Consider the following 14,696-nt stretch of genomic DNA (forward strand, 5'->3'; position numbering starts at 1 on the left):
AGTTTTTCCTATATCTAGGGTGACTGAAATGATATTGCAGCTCAAACAATTTTCTATCACATTTTATTTTGCAAATTTTAATAATCCTTCGATTAAATTCAGTTTTAGCTCAGTACTTTTTAAATTGGCTCTGACTATTCATTAGTTTCTTCAGAATGAAAAGTTCATTTTTGAATATTCGTTTAAAAGTGGTCTTGAAACAAATAAAAAATCCTCTCTTGAATTTCACCAAAACAACAGTTCTTCTCTTGGGTTTGAAAAATTACAACAGAAACAAAAAATGCGTCACTTAGTCTCAAATTGAAAGTACCGGGCTCTCGGAACCCAGGTAATATAACACGTTTATGGTCCATACATCAGTACCGTCTGTGGGAGCTGACTCGCACGAACTAATTCCACATTTCGTATTCACTAGCTCCTCCAGGAGGGTCTCTCTATACTGACGAAAAAACAACGAGAGCTGACGAGCAGTCGGCACGTTTTACATTGAGATAGAGTCGTGGCCTGCGCCGAAACTTGGTCTTTCGTCATATATATAGGGTGACCCCCCAGATACCCGTTAACGTTTACAAGGCGAATGAACCACCGGCTATGTATACTGGCAATATACAGACAGCGAGATAAATTCTACTTTTTTCAGACTATGACCAATATAACTAGCGTATCATTTTATGTTGTTGGGAATTGCGATATGGCATCGATAAAATTGTCAATGCTAGGTTTTCCTCTCTAAGCCATCGCTCGGTCACATTCAATGTATAATAAACTGAGATCATAACAGAATGTTTGCGAGCCAGGCTTATCGCTGTGTTTGTCGTTACGGACTACGCGATGTCGAGTAAATAATGGTGCTCGAAAAACTCATCTAACTTTTCTGTAGTTGAAGAAAAATATTAGTTTGGCGACCCACTACAGAAGGGCAAGGGTACACTCGCCTCCGGTTTTTTGTGATTACTGTAAGTATTTTTTCATGTAACAAAACTTTAATAATACTGCACTGCTAGGTCACGCCCGTATTTGGTTAGAAAACAATATTATCCTGTTTGCAAACACGAAAACACGAGAAACAATCATCCACAAATGACAAAAAAACAAACAGCAATCTGAAAAAAACATGTAGAGAATAATGATTATGTTTTTATAATATGAATAGATCCAAAAAAGTCATCTGCCGTGTATATTTTAAAGAATGGGACATAATGATCCACGGGCCTGGGAAAGCCTGTTCATTAAAATTGTGGCGCCGCACTCGCGATGTGACGGAGCGGGAGGGTTACTCTATACTGACGAAAAACTAACGAACGATACAATAATTTTATGTAACCGACACGTTTAATACAACTAGAGTAGTGGCTCGCGCAGCAGCACTCCGAAACATAGTTTTATGGTGGTAGAGTAATATTATATTAGTTTTATGGTGGTAGAGTAATATGAATTACTTATATTATGACAATGGACAAATAATTGTAAAATTTTACGTCCAATCAAATTATATTCTATTCTATTTTAACCATATAGAGTGACCCCCCACTTCCGACAATTCCGTCACGACGAACTTTCGGATTATTTGTTTCTTACCACAAACATGTGTATCTACCATATAAAACCTATGTAAAATCTAATACCTACGTGAAAATGTTACGTTAGAATACTGACTTGTAAGCAATTTCGTAAATGGTTAGGTTAAAATATGAATGGCAACAGAACAGCCTTTGTCGTTGTCAACGCGCCATTTCATTCCAAACTGCAGACTGCAGTTACAATCTGAAAAAAATACCAGATTGAAAAGAGTGTGGAGTGAACTAAGCCTGTCCGTTCTGTGTTCTCATTGTAATGTTCATGATACAAGCACACCGCCGCTCTTTCTCACAAACACACACACACACACACAGGTACTCTTTGTATGAGTAATTCTCTTTCCAACGTTGGCTGTAAAACGCTGCCTCTAAAAGAAAACAACACGTCACAGTTTACATTCAATAAATTGCGCTGCTCTTTTAGTCTCTAGTGGGAGAGAACAAGGCATGAAATTGCTTGGGAAAGGTAAACTGATGTGTTACGGAGCTGTATGCGCGATGTCTGCAGAGAGCAGTTGTGTGCAGAACGCCGCACGAAATGAAACACTAGCCCCCAAAAATTCATGGAGCGTATTTCGAGAAGATTCACAAATGACTTTGAAACGCACGTTTGTGTCAGTCAAAAAGCTCTATGAATTCGGTGTATTGCGACAAAACAGTTAAACCCGGTTTAGCGCGTGTATTTATTTAGTCGGTCACGTAAGACGTCCCTAAAACCGAATAGCTTTCTCTCTACGCATTCCATTATATCTAAGATATTTTCCGTAATTTTTCAAGTAAATAAATTGATTTTCTTCCCTATTGAGATGAATAGGGTTCTATATTACTGCGGGCCCCTCGGCCGCTGTAATATTTCAAACTCCATTAGTACCTAGTTGCGGCCCCGAGCCGGCCCTAATCCGGTCACTGGCTAATGTGCCCGCGCCCTATACGGTCATTTAATCTTGCTGTTTTAAACACTAAAGAAATACCACCCTTGGAATGGGCCCAATACGCAACGACCAGGGATAAAAGCCACGAGTCAATGCTCTTTTGGGTAACATCGGTCAATGTGTTTTATGAAAAAACTTTTGGCTTTAAATCCAAGTATCTTCTACAATAAATTAATGTCTTGTCTTTATTAGTTTTATGGAAACAAACAGTACCACTTTGCAATAAAGAAAAAGTTCTTAATTAATACACAGACCAGTAAAATTTCCACTGTTAGATAATATTACCTATAACACAGCATTTATTATACAAAGATTCCCTGTCAACAACAAGTGCACATCCGAAAGATATGGTTGCGACTCATAATTCAAAATAACTTTTGTGATAAAACTTTTATCAATTCAGTTTTTATTTTACTATGGGGACTACATTTTTCTTACGAATTTCCAAAATTCGTTGGCCAAAATCTGTTCAAAATGACTAGATGTGCAAGGTGCACTATCTTTCGGATGTGCACTTTAACCAGGGACTAGATTTCCAAGGAAGGTTTCCCGCCGACTTGATGAATGCTACCTATCGTTCATGCTCTCGGTTCGACTCGCTGGAACCAGGTCGTCGCTCATTGGTCCAGACATGGTAAGGCTGTGCACTCACGGCTCACGGGGCTCATTTAAGTGTGAGGGTCGGCATTGACCTTTGTTGTTTCAAACTTACCGTAATTCTTAGTTTAAAATTAGTTCTGAAATTTTCATACCTGACTTGACCTTTCGTAATGAATGTAACCGCATTGTTTTTATTGACCCGTAACGATAAAGACTAATATGTATATTGAAGTAATGTGTGCGGTATTAACATAATTTAATTAATAAGTATACCTACTTAAACATTATAAAATATGCATTAGTATATTTACAAAATAACGAATGTTAAATGTGTTAACCTATGAATTTAAATAAAACGCTTCCGCTGAAAGTGACAAATGGCTGTTCGAAATGTTAACATTACAAGGTCCAGTTTAGGTCTAACTAGGTATATTAAATAGCATAATCTCACTATTACGTCTTGGCAACGTAGATATTATCATATAATGTTAAGTATTTTATTGCTCAAGTTTTAAAAAAATAAAATACTGAAAGCTACATAGAATCTAAGGTCATTAATCGACCCTTAGGTATTTAATTTTGATCGCTAATAATTAAATTAAGAAAATTCACGGCAAGATTAATCGCCGACTTTTGATTAAACCAATTACAGTAACAATGAAATGGTTTACGCTTCATTTATTTAATCATTAATAAGGTACCTTACCAGGTAGTGATACCTTTTATAATAATAGGTCGTCTTTATAACAATTTTTTTCACAATATTTGCTTTAAAAAACGAGATATGTGTTGAAAATCACATGAAAAATAATTTCAGACCACCAATTACGAAATTCATGAAAATCTGACGTTAGAGAATCAAAGGTACCACTTGGCCGCTGCGACGACGTCACTGGCTTCTATTCTGAAATGTTTTAGACGTGTCGTCGAGCGAGATATTGTTAGCTGCCAAATTATTCGCATACAAATATTGAGAAAGTAGACAATGTTACACGTCATCTGATGCAATCTCACGTCGTCCGCGGACAATTGGTACCTTAAACGTATTTTTTTTTACTGTCTCGGGACCTCAATTCCTGAAGCTCGTAACGGATGTGTGTGACTACTCAGTGCGTACCATTGGCGTGGATAACGAGAATTTTATGATGCTCTGAAGACGCCATTCGCCCGTAATGTTATCTGTTATGTTATGTGACGTGAATACTACTGAGGGCAATTTTACAATTATTGTGTTTTGATATTGAAACAGATCTTTTTGGTTTTCCCGGTAAGCACATGGACTACACGTAGTCATGGTGGCCAATCAATTGAAGCAATGTAACAAAAAACATGTGATAAGCATGCTGAGCAGTGATTCCTACTTACACGATATACATGTATCACTGTAGCCATTTAACAAATATAATACCATAATATAATACCTATTTACATATCTACTTAAATCGTTTATTTTGTTATTTCTGAAATGCCGCAAGTTGCAGTCACAAAAGATTTTTTTTATGCATTCATATACGGATTCAATTACAGTTACTTTACACCTTGTGTTCGCGGAAACTTCGCCTGTAATTAGCGTCCAAGTTGACTCCGGAACCAGCACACGGGCTATTTCAACTTCCGCTTCCGGTTACTTTTAAATCACTTTTGTAAATTGTTTAATGCTTTTCTTAGCCGGGGCTTAAAACAACTTTTTTAATAGAACATAAGGATTTACTGAAAGGTTCGAAAGCAATATGTATAAATACCAGGAGCACATACTGTAACAGCAGTGGTCGGTGAGCCAGAGAATAATACGCCACGTCCAATCCGAATACCTGTACGGATGGACGGTCAGCATTCACTCACTCACAGGCATACCGCGCTTTGCTATCCGACGCTACGAACAAAAGCCAGTCTGCACTAGCCTGGAGGGTTACTCTATCTATACTGATGAAAAGCTAACGAACGAGGGCTGTCGTACAATCTGCACGTTTAATACAACGCAGAGAGACAAATAGAGTCGTGGTTCGCGCAGCAGCGATCCGAAACTTAATTTTTCGTCGTAAAGAGTGACCCCCAGTACTCAGCACACAAAGTTAGCTCAAAGCGACGGCGAGCCTACCAGGGCCACATGAGTCTGGCGCCACCTAATGTAATTAAATCACGGTATCATTGTGCTCGTTCCCATAATTTCAGGTTCAAAGCCATTCTTTTCAGAAGCCTTTTTATTCAGCACTCATGAATTGAATACCAGGTTTTGTGATCCAACTTGAATGTGAATACAATTCAGGTAACGCCAAATTCCACAAAATGTAGGTCTCGTAGCTTTATTCAAAGTCTCTAATGATCGTTTGTGCAAACCACTATTGTATCGGGTTGTTTCGGTTCAATTTGAACTACACACCTAATAATACATAAAAAACATAGGTACATGGATTATTAAAATCTCACCTTTTTTCAGTTACAGACAAAATCTATGCTAAGCTAATTGAAACGACCTTTCACCATTAAAAAACCTTCCTTCGAACGAAAGAGTGCACTCTTTCGTTATCGAGTTAGACTTAATTGATCGATATATTGCGTGATCGTGAATTCTGAAGATAAAATCAACTAGCTAAGTGAGATTTTCTGTCTAACCACTGTAAAAATAGCTCAGAATTTCTAAAGTAAAAGTGACTTTAACAACATTTTAATGGCACCGGAGGGAAATCCGCCCTGGATGTATTTTTTATTAAAACGTTACCTGAACGTCGAAGCGGTATTTTTTGCAGCTAAAAACTACGTTAGTGTTACTTGAAAGCTATCAGATCCTCGCGGCTGGTTAGTAAGTTGCTGACTAAAGCAAGAGGCTATTAAATTTTTCAGATTTCCTGACACGATAGAGCACGAAATAAAAACAAAACTCGATGGTTATGTTGAGCAAAAATAGCCTTTGGTTAATATGAGGTTTTTGGGTAACCGAAGTTTGGTTTAATATTAATCGTTATTTTTATATTTATATATATTTTGTTTAATCGAATACCTAATACCTATGTACGTACATTATTATAGGATTAATAGGTAAAAGTGGCATTCTGGTGAGTTATACATAGTTTGATATTATTATCTAAGAGTGGTAGCTTACAACGTCTGAAGATCTACCCTATATACGTATGTAGTTGCACAGAGTTATAAAAAATCCGATAAAATAAAATACTGTTTATACATATAGACCAATTTCATGTTTCAGAATAAAATGTGTTTTTATGAGGGTCTCACTGAAACATTATTATGTGGTAGTTGGGTTTCAGTGTAGTCATAGTACCTACCCACGACAAGGATCTAAATGAGAATAACCTCTCACGGCCGGCCGCTAAACTTAAATCAACATGGCGCTTTATCATAATAATTATAAGGTACTCTTACATTATAAGTGTATTATTATTCGAGGTGCTATTATAATTTTTTCAATACAATAAGTTGACAACAGCGATATCCCTAGGGTAATAATAGAGCTAATTCTAATTCTATTTTAGAGGTACATATGTAATTATAATTATTTTGGGAGGGGCAAAGTTCCTGATCGTGTCCCTCCCAAATGGAACCTTTGTACATGACCCCTTGTGCTTAGCTCGGCCAGCCTAGCTCCTGTGTGAAGCTCCAAATATAGCTTTAATAGTTTAGTAACATGTCCCCAACAGTATGTTGGTATTTAACGCCGTAGCGGTCACCAAGCTGCACACATGTTGCTGGACGTCGTCCAATACTGCCTTAAACGGCCATTAAATACACCAGCCACACACCCGGCCGGCAATCAACACCATCGCTAAATGAAATTTCAATAAAATTCCGAGCGAAGAAGTTGACACTTACCACATTTTATGCATGATAAGTAAGTAGATAAATTATCGAAACATGGTTTAAACTTTTATTGTAATATAGAATAGATTATACCTTTGATTAAATTACCTTTATCTTCTTTAGTTAGGGATCGTCAGTCGTGGGTTACCTATCCCACCGAATGTAATCTTAACCCGGGTTGTTACCTATATATCTTTAGGGGATAATTGCGTTATTTTTTGATAGTTGATAATTATTTTTCATCCAAAGACTACTTACAGCATGGTGGAAGCGCCAAATAGGTCAATACCGTAATAAAACATACCTTTTTGATTTCAACCCGTGCCCAAAGTAATATTCTATATTTAAAAAAGAAACTGCCAGCATCAATGAATAATATGCACCCAGAATTTTTTATTGCATTTTTAAATGCAAAAAGAAAATAATTTATCTGTGAAACTGATACTGGCTGAAAAGAGGATGTCAAAAAAACCATAAAAGCTCTGTTTCATTCCTGCCATTTATTTTACAGAAGGTTTTTTTTACCGCAGTTGGTTATACGGGATGCGTCATAAATTTCTGCAGATTTGAAACATGAAACTATAAATGTTATTAAGATGAACCGCTACCATTCAGAACAATGCATTTATAAGATTCGTTTAGTGTTTGTCATTCATAAAATAATAAGATGCACTTTATCTATTTAATATGTACACACCTAACAGGTACCTACTTCATTAATCTATTTTAGCTTTATCAATCTAATTATAATTATTAAACAAAAAAAACATTTGGCCATAATGTCCTTAACTCCACCGCACATGGTTCGAGCGGATATCGATGCTGGTGATCCTGCTGAACTGCGTGACGCTGGGCATGTACCAGCCCTGCGTGGACGACCAGTGCGTCACCAACCGCTGCAAGATACTACAGGTGAGTGACGCTGCATGTACGATACATCGAGGGTCACAGATGGTAGCTGATTATTTGCCTCTGTACTGAATTTTCTAGTAGGTAAGTGCTGTGAATGTTTTATGGACAGTGTGTAGATTTTTGGGGATGAATTAGAAACATACATTTAGCATCTATACGTAAATTACGAAAGTAATTAAGTAGCACAAAAGTTAATTCAATTTATTTTGGAAAAAATACATATATTTACATATGTGGCACATAACCTGAATATATGGGAGAAAGATTTTGTCCAACAGCGGGACCTAATAGGTAAACAAAGGAGAAAAGATTAAGTACTCGTCCATTTACGGATTGAAAATCCATATTTTCCTCCGGATGAAAAATGAAATTTTCAATCTACTTGGTTAATCCCCTGCACGTGTAATAAAATCATTTTGAAGGATTATTCAAAAGTAAGCTTGAGCAATGAGCATTGGATTTAAGTACCTACTTCATTTGAGTTTGGAAGCCATTATCAAAAATATGGGGATATTTTGCACATTTTATGGCTACATGCCGAGCCATTAATCAATGTGTTTATCAAAACTTAGTAACTGGGGGGTACTCTACTTATAGTCGGGTGTAAGTAAAAAGTTAGATATAGTACCTCAAAAGGTGATTCTAAGAAAATTTCGTCCCTCTTCGACATTTTTAGTTATGACTTGTAAAAGACTTGTATATACTTGGGGGTTTTATCGGAGTTCCGTAGTGTCAGCCTTATGGCTTCCGAGCTAAGTGCCAATTTCTCCATTCTCGGTTAGAGCATAACCAGGGAGTAGTGGTTAACTTTTGACACATGTGTCATGAATTTTATATGGAGATGACGTTTAATTTATAAATCAATCCCTGCCGGTTAGATAGCCGACAATGGAGAAATTGGCACTAAGTACTGTAGACATAAATCTTATCGTTTACCTAACAGTTTTCCAAATTCAGTTTTTGAGTCCATTTTTTCGTAGAAGTAACAAACTAAATATTACTAGGTACGTACATCAATTAATATTACTATTACATAAATGATTATAATGTGCAGGTGTTCGATGACATAATCTTCGCGTTCTTCACGCTGGAGATGGCGGTGAAGATGGTGGCGATGGGCGTGTACGGGCACGGCACCTACCTGGCCGACTCCTGGAACCGCCTCGACTTCTTCATCGTGCTCGCCGGGTCTGTACTACTGTTTCACATTATAAGGAACTTTAGAGCTCATTTCACATCTGTGGGATAAAAGACATTCTGTCACCCTGTGTAATTATGTTTTAGAAAGTGATACCTAGTATGTCTTTTATCCCACAGGTAGCCTTTATACAAATATTGTTAAACAGGGCCTTACTATACTGCATTTAAATCTAAAATAGCATCGCTCGGTAACATGCACGTCTCTCCATTTTGAGGCAATGTGCCCGCGCGCGTACCTCTAGCGTACGATCTATAATAGGCTTGTATTGCTTAATGATAATGTTAAACATTTTCAAGCAACAATTTTATGAAGTCGACTATGTATCGGTTGCGACCGGCCATGTTTTCAAAATAAACATCTTCACTCTTTTGTTTAATTCCACACAAGCCTCTCGGAAACTCAAGCTAATGTTCCGACGTCAAATTGGCAGCTTAATTTGCACGTCAAAGCTTTTAAAAGCCAAAAGTAGTGCACTGAAATTTATCGATTTTCTTTTCCAACACTGTATTTGTAGCACGATCAACATATTCATAAGATAGCGGCTTTGTTTAGCCATAAAGTGTCGATACAACGAGTCTACATTTTAGTTTTGCATACCTAGAACAGATCGGTCAAAACAACATGATAGTCCCTGAAGTTGTCTGAGATTAGACTTTTGTGCTTTGTTTAACAAACCAACAATCGAGTCAATCTTTGAAATATGAAAAGGCGGTTTGTTAGTTTGACAAGGTACAAAAGTGCATTCGCTGCCTCCAGAACTACCAACTTGTTTGAACTGTACCCAAGTATTATTTTAACTTTTAATAGCTCAGTGGTGGGATATTGCAGTGTCGCTAAGTGTAGCCTCCCCCGTGTGGCCGCGGTGTCGGTGTGAGCGCGGCACTCTTGCGGCTTTCGGCTTATGGGTCGCGGTTTTAGACCGCGCTATGGGATGCTGGGAAATTCCTTGCACCTTTACTTTTATACGGGCAGTATTTTGCTCAAAGAGGTTCAGCTAAATTGTTAATGTTTTTAATGTTATATTATGTAGAGAAATAATAGATTTGTATGATCAGATAGGTGATATTGTAACATATTTAGCGTAAGCCTTATCGTTCAAATATCAAAACTTTGAAAAGGCCATGTTTTGATCAATATGTTTTGTAATCAAATGATTTTGTAGAAAACCGTAATATGATTTTTAAATGAAATACAGTTCGTATACCTAATGATTTATGCAAAATATACCATTTATGTTTAGATCACGATTGTTTACTACACAGTTCCTTTCACCGTTCCTTCCCCTTCCATTGAACACTCAACTGATACTACATTTCCCCGCAGAGCCCTCGAGTATGCCCTGAACGTGGAGAACATCAACCTGTCGGCCATCCGGACCATCCGCGTGCTGCGCCCCCTGCGCGCCATCAACAGGATACCCAGTGAGTAGTTACTGCCAACAGTTCATTATCTCCTGGTACCTCGACCGGATAAACGGTGGATTTAAATTATTGTTTTGATGGTTTATACGGAGTTTCTTTGCTACGTTTTATTTTCAAGTTCTATTATTAGGTTCTGTTATTAATACATATTTATAGCTATAGGTGATATGACTCCTCCGTGCCATCAACAGGATACCCAGTGAGTACTGGCAGTGATCGATTGATCACGTTTCATTATCTCCTGGTACCTCGGCGGGTAAACGGTGGATTTAAATAATGTATTTTTCAAATCTCAAAGATCTTGTAATTATATGAATAGATTTACGACCTTTGTGGGCTATCAATAGGATACCCAGTGAGTACTAGTAGCGGGCGATCGATCACGTTTCATCATCTCCTGGTACCTCGACGGGTAAACGGTGGATTTAAATAATGTATTATATTATCAGGAGTTTTCAAATACCTATAATATAGGTTCTATAAAAATGTCATGTGTTTGATGGCGTTTGTTATATCAACGAATCATCGTCCCCACATCAATCGCTGGCATCGCTGCTGACATATTTCTTCACGCCTAATTTCCCTGAATCCCAAGCTAAACATGCGAGTAAAGTAAAACGAGACTTCCATTTAGAATCTCTGCACACTTAGCCGGGCTCTTAGAAATATTTGGTGCGTCGTTGAGACGTGCTGTCGCGTAAAATTGTCCCTGGAGGGTTACTCCTGCTTGACGATCTTTCTCGTCGAAATCGTCACGATTGACGCAACGTGATAGAGACGTAGTTAATACAGAGCTTTCCGAAACTTGGTATTCCGTCAAGAGAGAGTAGCCCGTTGATCGCGACATACCTGAGCTGTGAGGGATGTCCCCGCTCACTCGAGTGCCATTCAAACGTTCCTACAGCTCTTTTCAGCTCAATTACATTTGATTGTCTCGTTTCAGAGGAGGTCTGAGTCCGCTAAATGTGATTTTGTACAACTTCGATGCGTCAAGCAAGGTTGAAGGTAAAATTCGTTTTGGTCTGAATGCCTAAAATATGTTTGATTTCAGATAGAGAAAACATAATTATTTATATCCTAGGTAATATATTTTATACTTGAAGATGATATACCTAACAAAAGCTGCCATCACTTGCCATATAAAATGCGAATACATATTTAAATTACGGTATTAGGTAAAAAGAACCAGGCCAACTACCAGTGAATTTTGTTAGTAGAAACCAGTCAATGTTCATCTCCCCTCGAGACGCGATTGCGAATATTGATCTTTGATTTCAAGGAGAATTGTATGTTAATCAACGCGATAGATTGAAATCTTTGCAGGGTTACAAAGAATCCTATTTTACCTTTATTGAAAAAATAAATAAATCACTATTTTCTATCAAGAAAAGTTACAAAGTCCTTAGGAGACATACAGAACACCCCAAAAGATGTTCTGCAAAATTTCAAGTTTGTCCTATTCACCCCGAAGGAAGAAGTGGTTGTATGGAAGAGCTAAAGTTTGCGGTAAAACACATGTACAAGGGCGAAACTACCGCCGGCGCCGGAGCGGAAAACTTAAGATAAAGTAAACCGCAGGCCCGATAAATTCTCGGATTCACTTGTACTATAGAGTAGGGATTTGCAGTGAGACAATGCAATTTTTATATAGCACACACACAAAAACACACGCACTCACGCCTTGTACTAATGTACTCCCTTGCGGGGTAGGCAGAGGTGCATTGCTGCACTTTTCGCCAGAGTGTTGGGGGGCCTATTGCCATTTTACGGGCACATCCAAGACCCGAGAACAAATATCTGTGTTTAAACAAATATCTGTTAATTTTATATAGATTGAATATAATATTTATTTGTGTCTTACAATACAATAGAATACACTTGTAGTACAATAGTCTACAGTAGGACATAGGCAGCCTCCAATATTGGAGGTTTATTGGCAGGGTTGGTGCGGAGACGTTAGTTTATATTATAAGTAAGTACAATGAAAAAAATACTCATCCCGGCCGGAATTCGTACCCAGCACTTTTTACACAGTTTATCCAACATTACAAATTGCAGCGCCATCTGGTCAAATAAATCATAGGATATTTTACTGTGTAATAAATAGCAATCGCAGTGTATGCGACCACAAAATTAATTAGTCGCTACGGAATGGGAACATTTTAATTTGAAATTGTGTTTGTTATTGGTGGTCTGTGGGGGAGCAGTATTAGCTATCAGAGGACTAGTTAGAGTTGCGGTATTTAAACGTAATTAATACCTTAATGGTACATAATGGTACCTATTTATTTTCAACCTAAAGTAAATTAAGAACTTATCAAGGTGACATTAAACTATGTTTAAATAAACTATGACGAATACAGTGTATTAGAGACTACTCTGTACTCTTACTTTGCTTGGGGGTAACTCTCAACTCTGAAGACAGTTACGCAAAATACCCCACTTTGTTACTTGTTGCTTAGCTCAGTAACCGACCCTTGTGCTCTGGACTGCTTTATCTAGATTTGAAGAAGTTGGACGCTATAATCGAGATGAACTACTTATACGAAATTTTGAATTAAGTAGTTTTTTAAGGTAGGCACGTACTTACCTATATTTAATTAATTTAAAGCCCGAGTCCGCGTTGTTCTATGATTTAAAGTAAGCATTTTAAGTATATATTATACTAGCTGTTCTCGCGAGCTTCGCTTCGCCTTAAAAAGTTTTCTAGTGGGAATTCCGGGATAAAAAGTAGCCTATGTTCTTTCTCAGGGCCCAGACCATATGTATACCAAATTTCATTCAAATCCGTCCAGTAGTTTTGGCGTGAAAGAGTAACAGACAGACAGACAGACCGACACAGTTACTTTCGCATTTACGAGTATAATATTAGTTAGGATTTTATTCGTACAAGCATTGTATAGAAATGTATAGCCACAGTGCAGATGTTACGGAATGAATCTAGGCTTCAGAAAAATGTTGCTGATGGAGTAAACTTTAAACATTTCCATGAAAAAGATATAAAAGAAAGCAATTTGATTTGTTGTTCCGCATTCATTTTCATACCGAAGCCATTTAAAATTGTTTCACCAATTTAAAATCCGACTACGCATTGTTCATTGGCGAAGTGACAGCCGCTCGCATTCAATCGAAGTAAGTTTAATTGGCTCAGGTGTTCCTGTGAGCTGCTCCGGGTGAGAGCAGTAGAGCGATCCGGAAAAAACGCAGTACATTCTATTCGATAGTCTATTCGAAAGTGCTGTCAACCTGTCAACAACAAAATGGCGGTGTATTGCGGTGTACAGATTTGCGAAAGTTTGACAGCTATCATTCCATAGGTCATTGTCAGAATAATATTATGTACTCTGTGGTCATTCTTTTCGAAACTCATTCGAAAGGTAAAAAGTGTTCGAAAGTGCTGTCAAGTTGACAATAGTCGCACTCGCATTCGATTCTATTCGTTAGCTCGAATTTTCATGATACGGGTACTGAGCAACTTTGCATGAAGTTCTTGTTGTGAGGCTGACAGGGTATGAACTAGCTGCTCTACGTCAAGACGTCAGACGTCTTCCGGAGTTGGTAATTTCAGAGTCAGTCAGTTTCAAGAAGGATTCAAGACATATTTAAGGTTGTAAGGTTTAAGCTGGTAACTTTCTTTGTGATACATTATTTTCTGAGAGCATGTTTACCACTAAATAAAATGCAGCCGTGTTATGTTTTTCTAAAGCCTTAATCTTAATAGTAGAGTTATTCCGTAACATCTGCACTTCTTTTCTGTATCTTTATCTTAGTAACTACTGTTCTGCATCGTATTACTTACTTAGCCCAAATAATAGTGAAAACTGTGCAGTCTAATAAACCACAGTTAGGCACAAACTAAAACAAGGTTGAACTATTTCAGCCGCGCACTTTTATTCCTTACTAACTGGTTAATTACTCGCGCTTTGTGAATAAACTCCGTAGTTCGTAGTCCGCTCCAGCAGCGCCGTAATAATTATTTTATTAAATATACGTTTGCGGAGAAACTTCGCAGCTACAGTGAAGCCGCGGCCGCCGCAAACCTCGCTTAGATAAATTATCTAGAAATATAGGAAAAGCGGAAGTATAGATGTTTTGCTGCTTCCGAATTTACGTTCTGTGGGTACAGGTCATCTTTGAATAGAAGCGCTTTCGTTTTGAAAATTGTCTTGATGTGCGAAAGTTTATGACTGGGTATGATAAGACAAGTTTAGTGAGAGTAAGTATTACCTGTGAAAGA

At 37.7% G+C, this 14,696-nt stretch overlaps 1 protein-coding gene across 1 annotated transcript in view; it reads left to right on the forward strand.

Annotated features, from left to right (window-relative positions):
- Window positions 1-14,696, forward strand: part of LOC105398528 (voltage-dependent T-type calcium channel subunit alpha-1G) — a 123,457-nt gene that overhangs the window by 67,423 nt on the left and 41,338 nt on the right. The window contains exons 4-6 of the mRNA XM_048626954.1: window positions 7,726-7,837; window positions 8,892-9,025; window positions 10,362-10,459. Of these exons, the coding sequence (XP_048482911.1) occupies window positions 7,726-7,837; window positions 8,892-9,025; window positions 10,362-10,459 (344 nt within the window). The remainder of the gene's footprint in view (window positions 1-7,725; window positions 7,838-8,891; window positions 9,026-10,361; window positions 10,460-14,696) is intronic.

This window comes from Plutella xylostella, chromosome 17 (genome assembly GCF_932276165.1).
Source record: "Plutella xylostella chromosome 17, ilPluXylo3.1, whole genome shotgun sequence".
Classification (NCBI taxonomy): Eukaryota; Metazoa; Arthropoda; class Insecta; order Lepidoptera; family Plutellidae; genus Plutella; species Plutella xylostella.